Raw genomic sequence first — 14,731 nt, forward strand, 5'->3', positions numbered from 1 at the left:
TAGCTTTACATACATATGTATATTTATTCAAATAATACCCATTTTAGATAGATAGATAGATAGATAGATAGATAGATAGATAGATAGATAGATAGATAGATAGATTATGTAAAAGACGCTGATCGGCGTTGTGATGATGATGATGATGATGATGATGATGATGATAATGATGATGATGATGATGACGTTATCGTGTAGACGTCATTCTGAGGTTTCTTTACGTCAAATATTTGGGAACGTAAGAGCTCAGTGCCAAAGCTGCAGGTGACGGTGCTGGCCAGCTAAGATGTTACCATTATCAATTAAAGATGACGAATATAAACCAGCAAAATTCAATTTGCTCGTCAAAGTATCAGGATGGTTCAGGTAATGAGGATTAATGTTGTTTCATTTTAGCGCCTTTTAAAATAAAACATCATCTCAAGCTAGTTGTCTAGCCAAATGGTTAGCATGCTAACCTAGCTAGCATGCATAATTCGCCTGTTCAACTAACTGCAGTGTATGTAACTAGGTCGTCTAAACACGGGTGGTTTTAACATATTTAATTAGTTATGTGTGTGATATAATGTTATGATAAATATGTTATATTGATCTTTACAGTAGTACGTTGGCAATCATACGTTTGCTGGGCAGCTTGCTAGTTAGCTAACCAGTAAGTTACAGTGCTAGCTAGCTTACTAGCAAACTAGGCTAGTTTTGAATAGCTGGTCAAGCTAACACCAACACATCCACGTTTATACAGTATCATATAACTAAACCATCACAACTAAACCATCACAACTAAACCATCCGGACTAAACCGTTTAACAGCTTCTACGGACGGTGCTGTGGGTCTGGTGTGTGTGGCTAGCTGGCGCTAAGGTCGTTGTAAGTGAGCTGGGTGAATCTTGTGCCGAGGTGAAATGACACCGTTAATAATCTCGTCTTCTCTCTTTCAGATCAATTCTCGCTGATAAAACATCTCGGAATCTGTTTTTCTTCCTGTGTCTGAATCTGTCGTTCGCCTTCGTGGAGTTGCTGTATGGCATATGGAGTAACAGGTAAGAGCTAGGCGCGCTAGCCGAGGGGAAGCTCGGACCTCCGGATGTGCCACGTAGGTCTAAACGTGTGTGGAGCGGGTTTGTTTCTAGCCGGTTAGCTCGGGAGGGAGAGATGATGATTGTGTAGCGATTACTTGACATGTTATAGTAAGAAATGAACGACAGACGATAAGGCAGCCCCCCCTCCTTTGACATTTGTTAGCTAGAACTGAGTTGGGAACTGTGATCATTTCTAACCTGGAGAAACAGACCTGTGATTGGGAATCAGAACGACGCCTTTCAAAACATGCGCTGGCTTGATGATTTTTTGCGCCAAAATTCCATGAAGGTTGAATTTTATATTTAAAATGTATATTTTATTTCTATTTATTTATTAAATAGAAAAAATTGTAGTTTTAAAACCTCTCTTAAGTGTTGTTTTTCTGTTTCTCTCCACCCCTCCTCCTCCTCCCTGTCCATATCAGTTTAGGATTGATATCAGATTCTTTTCACATGTTCTTCGACTGCACGGCTCTTTTGGCAGGCCTGGCAGCTTCAGTGATCTCTCGGTGGAGGTCTAATGACTCCTTCTCATATGGGTAAAAGCACAGACCTATTGTAGCCTTTTCAAGGTTTAACTGTGATTTCACATTTGTCAGATTTGTTTGAAACTGTGGAGCTTGGAGTTTAATTACTCTTTTGCATTAGTGCTATATAAAGAAGTGCCATATTTTGCAATGGCCTTAGAGGTGTCTGTTCCGGGTTTTTGTAGTCACATGCTTCTGCTTTCATTCAGATTCAGAAAACTTTATTCATCCCCGGGGGGCAATTGAACATGCTTCTGCTTTGCAGGTATGTCCGAGCAGAAGTGCTGGCGGGCTTTGTGAACGGCCTGTTTCTCATCTTCACTGCCTTCTTTATCTTCTCGGAGGGAGTGGAGGTGAGTACAGACCCCTGCTGCGACGGCGTTCACCTCCCCGTGTGCCCTGGCTGGGGGTTTGATATGTGGAGTGTGTGTAACCGCTCCATTTCTCCTCCAGAGGGCGCTGGAACCTCCCGACGTGCATCATGAGCGCTTGCTGCCAGTGTCCATAGCGGGGCTGTTGGTGAACCTCGTAGGTGTTTTCGTGTTCCAGCACGGAGGACATGGACACTCTCATGGAGAAGAAGGTTTAGCACTCCGTCTATAAACAGACAAACTCCCAACTCTGGCAGGTGGCAGCACCGTACAGCTTCGTGGCTTCACTTCTCATGCAACTCAGTGTGGTGATGAGCTGATGGAACTGTGCATTTCTGCTGCCTGTCAGGACAGGAGTTTGAGTCATCCTCTGTTCTAGACCTCGGACAACTGCTAAACAACAATTAAGGTCCTCCTCGGATTCACCGAACTGAAATATATGGCTTCCTACACCAGAATAAATCTAACCCATACTAAAAGGGAATTATTTTCTGTGGTAATTGCAGTAATGACATTACAATTGAGTCTATCACTAGATCACTAATCCAGGTATAATAGCAGTGCATTAGTGCAGAATGCTGCTTTGTACAGTACAGTTCTCATTTCTTATTTGCTTAGGCCATGGTCACAGCCACTCGCTGTTCAATGGCAGTGTGGGCCACGGGCACAGTCATGGTGGGCACAGCCATGATCACAGTCATGAGGCCAAACATGGGCACAGTGGACACGATCATGGGCACGATCTTGGCCATGGGCACAGTCACGGTGGGCACAGTCACGGTGGGCACAGTCATGATGGGCACGGCCATTCGCATGAGGAGCCACACTGTCACGGTAAGGCGACAGAGTTGCGTTCACAGAACATTCAAATGTGCTGTTCTATTGAACATAATAATTTCAGTAAAGCCCTCATCCTTGATGTCCTGTGATGTCCAGTCATCACATAGTTTTGGCTTCCAGAATCTATGCAGATAATGATGATCCGTTTCCTACATGTCATTTGCCTGTTGTTTGGTTTACACAAGTAACTAACGTTCTTCTCTTTCCAGATGATCATTTACACACACCAGGAAAAGGATCAAGCAAACAGATTTTACAAGGTATAGCAAGCACTTAATACCTACGTTCACCAGCAGATGGGACCAGAGTCCAAATCTTGCATCATACAGCCGACCTGAGTTTTCTATGCATTTGATGCATAGAACAGCCATGTCCATATTGTATTTTCTCTATGGCACAGTTTGTAAAATGTTCCCCAGAAATCTGCAAGTGTGCTGTGTGGCCAATCAGAACAACCTGAATTAACCAGTAAGGGTGAGTCCTCACGTGACCCCTTTTATTATCGTGAGATAGATCGGTGGATGGAGTTTTATTTGTAGCAAGGTGATGGGTCAGACCAGCCCAGCAGGCTGACCTTTGACCCATGGCTAACTGGGTTACGCTGACATCTGAGAGAGCATAGGAGCGCTGTCACTTTAAAATTCTTTGTATGAGCCTGTGTGGGAAAAGAGTGGAGAAGAGAAAGTGAGTTTGTCCCCGGCACCCTGGCACACAGACTGAGAGAATGGGTCCTTTGGGAGGCCTGCTGGGGGGAAGGGGCGTCCAATGGGAGGAGGGGGCAGGAGGAGGGAGGGGGTGACAGTGCAAAAGGTTACAGTGCCCCTCCGTCCTGCGTTTTGCCTTTGCTGAGAGACCTTTGCGCCTTTGTCTGTCCCTGTGATGAATTGAGAGTCAATTTTATCCGCCCTCTCCAGAAGCCCTCAGAACCTCTCCCGTGTTCTTTTGTGTCTCCCCGTGAAGAGGATTCTTGCTTCGCAAGGCCTTTAGCGTTCCTGTTTGTTTTGCTGGTGGTGCTCTCTGTGAACTTGGATGGGCTTAATTTGGCCTCCGTTCACTCACTGTGGTCGTGCATTCTGGGAAAGAGACCGCCATCGTGACGTGTTCAGTTCAGGGGGGTATTTATTACTATCCAGTTTAAGATTTATTTTGACATTTGTCATAGCGCAGATATTCAGACAACTGTCTGGATGCCGGTCATTCCCAGTAGCACAAACCACGACCTTTGCACGACTTTAGCATGACGTGTCTCGCAAAGTCGCTGATTCGGGCTCAGACGCTTTCTGGCTCTCCGTGTGTGTTGTAGCCTCGCTTGTGAAGTAACCACTGCATTACTCATTTGGACCTGGTAGGGATTTTTTTCTAAAAGTGATGGAACAAACACGTGTGTGTGTGCGTGTGTGTGTGCGTGTGTGTGTGCGTGTGTGTGTGCGTGTGTGTGTGCGTGTGTGTGTGCGTGTGTGTGTGCGTGTGTGTGTGCGTGTGTGTGTGCGTGTGTGTGTGCGTGTGCGTGTGCGTGTGCGTGTGTGTGTGCGTGTGTGTGTGCGTGTGCGTGTGCGTGTGCGTGTGCGTGTGCGTGTGCGTGTGCGTGTGTGTGCGCGCGCGTGCGCGCGTGTGCGCGCGTGTGTGTGCGTGTGTGCGTGCGCGCGTGCGCGCGCGCGCGTGTGCGCGTGTGCGCATGTGTCTGTGTGTGTGTGTGTGTGTGTGTCTTGCAGGAGTTTTTCTGCACATCGTTGCGGACACGTTGGGCAGTGTTGGTGTCATCATCTCCGCCTTCCTCATGCAGAAGTATGATCTGATGATCGCTGATCCCATCTGCTCCATGCTCATCTCAATTCTCATTGGAGTCAGGTGGGAACGCGCATGCACACACACACACCCCCCGTTACACACACACACACACTTATCACACACACACACCCCCCGTTACACACACACACACACACACACACACACACCGTTACACACACACACACACACACACACACACGCATACATAAACAAACAAACTCACAGTGACACAGCAGCATAGTGCAGGCCTATAAAAGCTTTACAAAGGATCCAAAAGAACAAAATTTGACTTGCATAACTTTTAAATGATTTGCAATGAAGTGAGGACCAGGATGTCTTCTTTTTCTTGGTTTAGTTTTGCCTTTTGAAAGTTTGGTTTTAAACCTGGATTTGGTTTTATTAATAAAAAAATTAAGATGTTCAGTTAATTCCTAAATATTTTGATATATTTTTCATGTTTCCTGAGTTAAATTAGGTCACTTTTTGCTTTTTGCAAACTTCAAACTTGTACCATCAGTGACTCAAAATGAGGTCGTTTTGTTTCCTTTTACTTTCATACACGTGTCTTTGGGCTCTACGCCCAGCTATTCTAAGTATCAGAGCTCTTTGTAACGTAACATTCTGCAGTTAAACCTCCACCCTCTGCTCCACCCAAAACCTACAGCAGCACCTAACACCGAGCAGAGTGAAGCCACTTCACAGTAGACCATCTTTCTGTGGGCACCCCAGACACTTGAATTACAGGACGCGTGCGCACACACACACACACACACACACACACACACACAGGGTGGAGTAGGGTGCTGTTGCATGTGGTAAAATCAGAACAGTGGTTAACTCCCTTATCTACTGTTATTCTAACTGCTGGTGCTGACAAGCACCAGATAATTTGCAGGTGGCATCTTCTGTTGTGCTTTTTAGCCTCTTCCTGTTTGTTTTTAAGCCCTTATTATTTTCACCTCAGGAACATTTTAATGGTTGCAGTTTTTAATGGTTTTCTGGATATCTTGTTTATTATAAAAACTTATTAAAAATTATTTAAAAAGGTTTAATTCTGCTTATACCAGACTGGAAAGAGAGACTGGAAGTTGTGTGTAAATTTGTAGAACTTTACAGGCCTCTCTGTGCTCAGCACAAATTGAATATAACAGAGTTTGAAAGAAGTTGTGATGGGGGAGACAGGGGCCTCCTCCTGCGGAGGCCTGGTTCAGGGCAGACTCTGCCACACGTTCATCTGTCCCCCTTCTCTGTTCAAGGCTTTTCTTCTCGTCCCTCTGGAATGCGGCCGTGATATGTGACTGTTACTTTAAAAAATGTAGGAACAAAGGAATCTTTTTAAGATGGATTTTCCCTCCTCCTGAAACTGAAAGAGAGAGGGGTATGTGTCCCCGAGAGCCCGCCTTCTTTTTTCAGTAGCCACTTCGTAAAACGCAAAGAAACGAACCGCTGGGTTGGCTGACTGTAAAGCCCTCCCTACTGCTCATACCTAAACCATGAAGACCGGACCGGGGGGGGGGGGGGGGGGGGGGGGGGGGTCCTTCACTACAGACACTGCCTGGTGAGAGCAGTGCTCAGCATAGTCAGGCTTACAATGCAGTTACACCGCCAGAGGAGATCATTAAAACCTGAATGACTAGAAACAGGTGCGGAGTTGCAAATGAGAGAGAGGTATTCAGATGAGAGTTCCTTGATATATTGCTGAACGCACATCTTGCTCTGAGCCATTTTAGCAAGTTTGTTTAAATTTCTTTGAGGATTATGTGAATTGAAGGAAGGGAAAATGATTCTTGTCTGAAGCACTTAGCTTCACTCTGCGTAACTATTTTAATTGGAATTCTTCCAGCCCATAGTAACGCTCCATATTGTCGAGAGCTGCAGTATCTGTTCAATAGCCTCTCCTGAAATTTGTTGTTAAGGGTTTAAGACACTGTTGTGTAAGTACGCTAAACTCCCCTCAGCTTCTGCCTCTCCTGGCTGTCCACTCTTGAGATCGACTTTGGTCGGCTGGAGTCATCCGTCATTTGAATGTTCGTGCACCATAATGACTGTGGGAATGCCTGTGGTCACCATAGTTGGAACTCCGGCACGGTCGTTTTTCTTTCTGGAGAGCCGCAGTCTGCGTTCTCCCTTCGGACCTCAGGGTTAGGGTTTGATGGGGCTCCAGAGAGAGACGTCGACCCCTCTAACCCTAACCCTAACCCTAACCCTCAGGGTTAGGGTTTGATGGGGCTCCAGAGAGAGACGTCGACCCCTCTAACCCTAACCCTAACCCTAACCCTCAGGGTTAGGGTTTGATGGGGCTCCAGAGAGAGACGTCGACCCCTTTAACCCTAACCCTAACCCTAACCCTAGGCTCCAGAGAGAGACGTCGACCCCTCTTGGACGCAGACTCTCTCGCTAGGTGACAGAACGCACTCCTCTACCTCGGCACGTGACCATCGGATGCGTCTCCCAGTGAGGGCCCCGTGCTGGATGTAGGCGGCCACGTGTGGAGCTCTGTCCAGTCTGGGGTCTCCCCCCCCCAGCTGCGGGGACAAAGCTGAGATGTCTGTGGCTCCTGGAGCTGTGTGCACACTGGTTGATTAGTGTGTAAATCAGTGGTTGAAGTGCCACATGCAGAGCGCCCCCGCTGCTGTAAGCCCTGTAGACGTCCTTGAACCTCACGGCCTTATAGTCTTTGTATGAGTTACTTTTCTGAAACCCTTGTCATGAACGGTTTAGATTAGCTAGCCTTTAAACCTGTTACCCTTCTCGTACTGAAATCTACAAGCCGAACTGTGCAAGTAGGCATAATGGATCTCCAACAGACATGCCTGTGGACTTTGGCTTTGGGAGGGTCTGGTGAGTTTTGTGTTTGTTGTGGGTACAGCTTACGGTCGGATGAGCACATGCCACATGCTGGATGATGCCAGCAGCTCCAGTTTGTCTAATGACAGACTCTGCCCAGCTGGGTCTTTGAAATGCATGGGTTTGCGTTACAGTGGGCTTTGGCCAACGGCTGCGCTCTGAGCTGCTCTGGTAATCCCGTGCTGTCCCTCGACTGTGCTCCCATTGGCAGAGGTCCGTTTCACAGAAGGTTTCACTTGTCATTTATATTTGGTCTCTTGATGGCTTGAGTGTTTTTCAATGGTCAGCTGTGAATCTGCGATGGCATGATCTGGTTAGGAAGACGGATCTGGGAGAAGCTATTTCAAGGCATCAGTGTCAGATTCTCTCTCCTCAGATTAGTTATTTGGTTCCATATGAGGCCAAATCCAGATGTCATGGCAGACAGCTGTAGTTTTCCAAACTTGTCTTGGTTTATTCCATTTCTGCATTGTCAAATACAGTAAATAGAACAAACAGCTGTACATAAAAGAATCTGTTTCACAGTCCTGTCAGAATGTGATGCCTTTTCCCAAAGATACGCCTGTTTACGATTAAATGTCAGTACTTTCTCTCACACTCATTTGACCGCTGGACACAGTTTTCATATCTGCATCCAAACGATCATGCATGAAACTTGGCCAGATGGTCTAGTTGTCAAAGTGTGCATCGGATTTGAACAGCAAGTACACACACTGCCTATGAAGGTTAGCGTTAGACGTGCCAAGACTTTACTGCAGAAGAAATGACACAGAAGGTTCTGCCACTGTGTGAGCACCACCACAGGCCCTCTTGCATTGTGTTGGATTCCAGTAGTGTGTTGGAGCGCTTGTGTTCTTTTGGGTTCATAATTTAAGGTAAAGCAGAGGGACACTTCAACATTTTGATACCCTATTGGTGTCCTTATTTTTAAACTCATGAATAATGTCTAGCTGTTGTAGTCTACTTTGCTCGTTTGTGGTTATTCTCATTTTAACACGATCTCCTAATCTGCACGTTCCGCAAAGTTTACCTTCCCCTACTTTTGAGATTAGACTGGAAATGCCTTCTGGGGCTTGGCTCACTCGGTAAGGCATCGACGTTTAACTTGATGACCAGACAGTGGTGGGATTTGAGTCTTTTTGCTTACTGGTCATGTTAAGGAAATGGGCGGGGCGGGGCGGGGTGGGGTGGGGTGGGCGGGGCGGGTGGGCGGGGGGAGTTCTACCATCTGTATAATTTATGGATCTTCTCGCTCATTCTTTTGGGTCTCTGTTTACTGCAGGCTCCTCAGTGGGTCCCACTACTATTGTGGTTAAGCATGGAGTTGTAAATGAGCTCAGTTTCCTTAACGAGAGTTCAGGTTGACTCTGTAATAACTTTCTATTACTACGTGGCTAGAGAAGTTTGCTACTTTTCACACACATCTGCTGTTGTAGCAGAATGCCATGGGTGAAGCCGAACTTTCTTCTTCTCCACTTGCGTTTGCCAATTGATTAGTTCATGTGCTAACGTGCAAGAATAGTTAAGGTTAGGTTGGTTCCACCACCACCTCTGCAACTTCTCACTGCTCAGTTCATGAGTCATGTAATTCCAACCATCTTTCCAATCTAAACGGTCCCCAGAATGACGATAGTCTCCAGAATGAGTCACTCTGAGTAAGCGATATGGTGCTCGGCGTCCGGCCTGTTGTCGTGGAGAGTACCCCGCCGTCACTGCACAGGAAGGCCAGGAACAATGTCATGATGTCAGAGCTTGTAGGTCCCCTCGTGCATCTATTTCCTGTTTTTATTTCGTTGTCCAAATGAGGGGTGGGGTGAGACACAACATGAGGGCTGGGGTGGGCAGGCATGTCCTGTGTGTTTATGAATATGGGGAATGTAGGAAAGGATGAAACAATTTGTACAAGTAAAAATGGTTATGTGTATAGTAAAATGGTTATGTATATAGTAACTGAAGAACATTGTGTTCTCTGCCAATATTCTGCTCTTAGTCTATAGTTGAAATTGGATATCTTGTAAACGAGTAATTTGCCCATATTTAAGTGTTCCAATATGTTTCTCTCCTCACCCTAACTCATTTGATAGCACACAGCAATGGCTAAACCGTTCTAACCTCGAGACCAAATGCTTGAAACACTGCTGCTACTCGACCACAGACAGTTTTTACAGGACAGAAGTGCTGAGCTCACAAATGTGTATGGATTACATAGGGACCTGCTTTAATGGATAAATGCTCAGGCTAAGAGGCATTACACAGTCATTCACTGATTGGCCACACAGACAGGTAACGGGCGTCTCTCAGGAAGTTATTGCACAAGGTGCCTGTTTGGAAAGATCACGTAGACAGCCTGACCATGACATGATTTGTGTTGGATTGTTTCAAAACAGAAATGGTATAAATATATATATATATATATATATATATATATATATATATATATATATATATATATATATTTGGGGGGGGGGGGGGGGGTGTTTGTAACATTTGGTCTTGAATGTCAAAACACAATTGTGAAATCATGACACTGCTTATTATCGTGGCTGAAAGATTTGGCCACAACAGAGATATTGAAGAGAAGATGGTGTTTCTAGTTGGACTGAAAGGTAGTGCATGTTGAGGGGGACAGAATACACGAGGTCACAGGAAAACAGTCCAAGCCCAGCAGCCCTCTGATGGTTCCCATATGTGCTGCGGCTGGGCCTGAGGGTTTGGGAGGCCATGTGTAGTGAGGGAGGGATACAGCGCCTTGTGTGGTTAGCCTAGCGCCCCCCCCGGCTGTGACATCACACCTCAGTCATGCTAGCCACCTCAAGGGCAGTAGCTACACCCCACAGCATGACTTCAGCTCCAGTGGGGGGGGGGGGGGGGGGGGTCAGACCTCTGCTCCACCAGGAGGCTAGTGTTTAGGTTGGATGACATCAAGGTTGCCTTCCCACTAAGGTTTTGTGTATCTAAGCAAATCCATCTCATTGGGGTTTAATGGGCCTTTTTTTGCTCAGACGGGTCGACTGATTAATAAGAAATGGCGAGTGGTTTCTACGGAGCCTGAAGCCTCTTGTTTAGCTGTTACTGCTTCCTTCTGGTACCACACGCCAGTGTGTCTGAACATTCCCAAGTCAGCCAGGTTAGCACGTGTCCCGGTAGAAGAGGAAGGCCTGGAGAACGTTGGCTATTCCTGCCCTTGTTTTCTTCTGTACCATTATTACATTATATTAAGGAAAACATTTTCAAAGCATTGGTGCTTTTTATGTACTAATATGGGATTGTATTTTAAACTCCAGGAAATGGGAGGAAAATAACACAGCCCTTGCCTGTTGTCTTTTGCAGTGTGGTTCCTCTACTCAGGGAGTCCATAGGGATTCTGATGCAAAGAACCCCCCCTGCCCTGGACTATGCACTTCCAGAGTGCTATCAGAGGGTGAGTTGCCCAGCGCTGTGGAGGGCTCCCCAAGACACGTCTGCTTGATGACAAACCATTGATATTGCAAAAGTATCACCATTCATTGGTTTGGATGTAAACAAAGTCATTAATACTGAGTTTCACCAAAAAAAAAAAAACGCATCTAAACCACTTTTACATCTAAACCAATGAAAGTTTGCTAAATTGTTCCCCTTTTAAAGGGGTAATATGGTGGAAGAATGTTAATGGTTTGAGCAGACTGATTATTGGGAGAAGGTCACCAGTTAGATAAATGCAGTTAGATAAATGTCCATATTAATAATTTTCATTAATATATTCATTGTGTGACTGTTTGCCTTCTCTTTATTGCTAACCACATTGTCATTGTCTTTTTCTGGTTGATCTGTGTCTTTAATCATGGCTTGTGGGTTCCTGTTGATCTTTGCAGGTGCAGCAGTTGCAGGGTGTCTATAACTTGCAGGATCCACACTTCTGGACGCTATGTACGGACATCTACATCGGTACTCTCAAGCTCCTGGTTGCCCCCGACGCAGACACCCGGTGGATCCTCAGCCAGACGCACAACATTTTCACACAGGTGAGGGAGCGTGGTGGGTGAGGGAGCGTGGTGGGTGAGGACATGCGTAAGGGAGCGTGGTGGGTGAGGACATGCGTAAGGGAGCGTGGTGGGTGAGGACATGCGCAGGGGTGATAGTGGGAAAAATTCCTGAACCTGAACTTTTTCTGAGCACGGGGGGGGGTGGTGGTGGAGTGGAAGTGTACCATATTTAGAATATTTAATAATTAATCTTTAAATTAATGAATAATAAATAAGTCAGGTAATCATTATAGTGAAATAAAAAATAATATTCTGAGAAAATGCTGTAACCTAAAGATTGTTAACGCAATTAGACACAATATGTTAAAAACAGGCATGATTATTTATTCATTATTGTTAGTAAATTATAGGATACCAGACAACTCAAAGAAATTATGCAAATAAAGTTTAAAAGAATTACAAGTATTATGATTATAGTTAGTTTTAATTTATAAAATATTTAATATTTTGTGTTGGTTTATTAGGACATACATGAACAAAAGCACAAAATGTATTACACCTTACGCCGTAAGTTACAGGCGGCCATGATGAATCAGATCGTCTGACCACCTGTACTGGCTCAAAAAAACCACTTTCTTATATTTCTGATAAAATTTAACTTAATCAGAATAAAGATAAAATACTGAATTTATCTTGTGTCTACCTCTGAAGCTCTTCCGATGCAGGCGGTCCCCAGGTTATGACGTTGATCCGTCGTAAATCGATTTTCGGTGTAAATCGGAACATACGTACATACTGTACGTAAATAACGTACTATACACAGTTATCCTATCCTAAAGCTAGCAAATACCTTTATCCATAGCTGCATTTAACTAATCCTGACGCCGCGCACACCAAACATCAAGTTCCGTTTACGACACAGAACCACTTAAGTCCAAACGAGGCTTTATACAGTAAATGGGAGATGTGTAGTAACCACGGAAAATCGTAACTCGGGGACCTCGTAACCCCTGGACCGCCTGTATGATGTTTATGTCGATTGAATTGGAGCATTAATGTCTTCGGCACGACCAAACAAGTTGAAAACAAACTGACCAAAGCAAACTGGACTTAAGGCAGGAGGGAGGAAACTTTTCTACGTAATGTCCGTAAATCAGAAGGCGGGATGACCCGAAGTCAATCAAACGACACCGCCGTCATCCATCCAGCTGATGATCCAGTGACAGGATCATATTTCCTCAAAACAGATAGCATGCGCGCGCCTGTGATTTATTATTATGATTTGACGGATTCCCCCCCCCCCCCCCCCCCAATTTCATTTTTCTTGCGGACATGTCGGTACACCGGAATTCCGGCGTGGCGCCTGAAAACTATCAGGCCTGCAGTCGTGAGGGAGCGTGGTGGGTGAGGGAGCGTGGTGGGTGAGGGAGCGTGGTGGGTGAGGGTGGGTGAGGGAGCGTGGTGGGTGAGGGAGCGTGGTGGGTGAGGGTGGGTGAGGGAGCGTGGTGGGTGAGGGTGGGTGAGGGAGCGTGGTGGGTGAGGGTGGGTGAGGGAGCGTGGTGGGTGAGGGTGGGTGAGGGAGCGTGGTGGGTGAGGGAGCGTGGTGGGTGAGGGTGGGTGAGGGAGCGTGGTGGGTGAGGGTGGGTGAGGGAGCGTGGTGGGTGAGGGTGGGTGAGGGAGCGTGGTGGGTGAGGGTGGGTGAGGGAGCGTGGTGGGTGAGGACATGCGTGAGGGAGCGTGGTGGGTGAGGGTGGGTGAGGGAGCGTGGTGGGTGAGGGTGGGTGAGGGAGCGTGGTGGGTGAGGGCGCGTGGTGGGTGAGGTGGTGGGTGAGGACATGACTGCTATGGACATTTGGCAGGTTTGAGACATTAAATTCCAGACCTGGAGTCTAGACACGTCCAACCAGTTAATAATTAAACAAAAAAAAGCCCGGGAGAGGTGCTAAACTGTCCAGAGTTACAATCCTTGCGATTGACTTTGCTGATGTGTTTCTCTGTGCAGGCGGGTGTGAGGCAGCTGTACGTTCAGATAGACGTGGCTGCAATGTAGGAGTTGCAGCGAGATGACTCAGGAGTCCAGGGACCAAAGCCACGAGTGCTTCTCTGGGGAAGCTCACCACCAAAACCTGTCGTCCTCTCTCTGTCTGTCTCTCTCCCTGTCTGACTCTGGGTTCCTACTGTTCCATCATCCCCTGCGGACCAAGCTGGAGTGACTGCAGTATTGTACACTGACTCTTGACCAAAAAAACAACAAACAAACAAAAACAGACGTGAAAACAACTTGCCAAGAATGTGACTCGTCAAAAGGAAACGAGATCTTTCATCATGAGGATAACCAGCGCTGGAGCCCTTGGCCAACAGTTCATCATCTTCCTTTTCCTGTTGTGTTTAATCTTCAAAGACATTTGTGTCGTCCCATCTCTTTATGGGCTCAAAATTGGGTTTAATTTTTTTTTAATCTGGTATGAATATGTACAATGGTCCATGAACATTTTGGGGTTTTTTTTTTTCTTCTTCTTTAAAAAAAAAAAAAGTGATTCATGTTATCATATCCTCTGATGTCTTGCTAGCCAGCACACGCAGACTTCAGTAACCTGTGACATCAGTTGCTTCAATCCTGCTATTGCCCCGTGATCTCCGAAGTGCCTTTTTACGGTGGACCTCGGACAACCGTCCAACACCTGGAACCATATCCAGTGTGCTCCGAGTCGACACGCGGCTCTCCCTGTACACTGGGAGCGGGCTGGTTTTAATGGATACAGTTCCTTTGTAGTTGGGCTGCCTCTGTACATAGTGTCAGATACTCATATCCACTCATGTCATCTCCAGGAAGCACACCAGCTTCAAACAGCCATAAATGGACCTGATGTCCTGCTCAAACGTGATGGAAAGAGGAAGTTTGTGCTTTAATTACCTTCATGGATTTTTTTTCCTCGAACAATCCACCAATGCCAGTGGCCAGTACAATATTTGTGCAATGTAATAAAGGATGTAAGATTCTCTTTTTCCCCCTTTTGACAAGGACACTCATGTGAAGTAATGCTGTAATGCAGCTTTCTATTATAAAAGATTTAAAAGATTTTTGATCAGGTTGAAAGGTAGTTGCTTGTTCAACGAGAAACCATTTAAGGAAGGTAATGGATGAACAGAACAAGTAAACTGCTTCAAAGGACATATTTTGATCCTGCCAGTTATCACTACCTTCTAGTCCCTCCCTAAAATGGATTCCAAGTAAATGCTCCACTGTTTGCAGTGGAGTATTCTGAGAAATGAACTATACCAGCTACACTTGAACATCTGAAAACTACTCAGATCAA

General features: G+C 45.9%; 1 protein-coding gene across 2 annotated transcripts; it reads left to right on the forward strand.

Moving 5' to 3' along the window:
- The first annotated feature begins 221 nt into the window (after window positions 1–221).
- slc30a7 (solute carrier family 30 member 7) lies at window positions 222–14,495 on the forward strand. Of its 2 annotated transcripts, none has more exons than XM_076991696.1 (11): window positions 222–366; window positions 939–1,040; window positions 1,505–1,618; window positions 1,872–1,959; window positions 2,060–2,189; window positions 2,596–2,811; window positions 3,027–3,077; window positions 4,530–4,665; window positions 10,783–10,873; window positions 11,304–11,453; window positions 13,417–14,495. In XM_076991696.1, exons 1-11 carry the CDS (start codon window positions 287–289, stop codon window positions 13,462–13,464), a joined length of 1,206 nt encoding a protein of 401 aa, XP_076847811.1. In that variant the 5' UTR covers window positions 222–286; the 3' UTR covers window positions 13,465–14,495. The 2 variants fall into 2 exon arrangements, with proteins under 2 accessions (XP_076847811.1, XP_076847813.1); XM_076991698.1 differs by having other exon boundaries at window positions 232–366; window positions 1,510–1,618.
- The last annotated feature ends 236 nt before the right edge of the window (window positions 14,496–14,731 follow it).

The sequence above is a fragment of the Brachyhypopomus gauderio genome, unplaced genomic scaffold, assembly GCF_052324685.1.
Source record: "Brachyhypopomus gauderio isolate BG-103 unplaced genomic scaffold, BGAUD_0.2 sc84, whole genome shotgun sequence".
NCBI classification, from domain to species: Eukaryota; Metazoa; Chordata; class Actinopteri; order Gymnotiformes; family Hypopomidae; genus Brachyhypopomus; species Brachyhypopomus gauderio.

Excerpts from the sequence above, each read along its gene's own strand:
- slc30a7 (XM_076991696.1), top strand. The coding sequence starts at position 287 with ATGTTACCATTATCAATTAAAGATGACGAATATAAACCAGCAAAATTC. Across the intron at positions 1,619-1,871 it reads AATGACTCCTTCTCATATGG|GTATGTCCGAGCAGAAGTGC; the intron begins GTAAAAGCACAG and ends TCTGCTTTGCAG. Across the intron at positions 2,190-2,595 it reads ACACTCTCATGGAGAAGAAG|GCCATGGTCACAGCCACTCG; the intron begins GTTTAGCACTCC and ends TTATTTGCTTAG.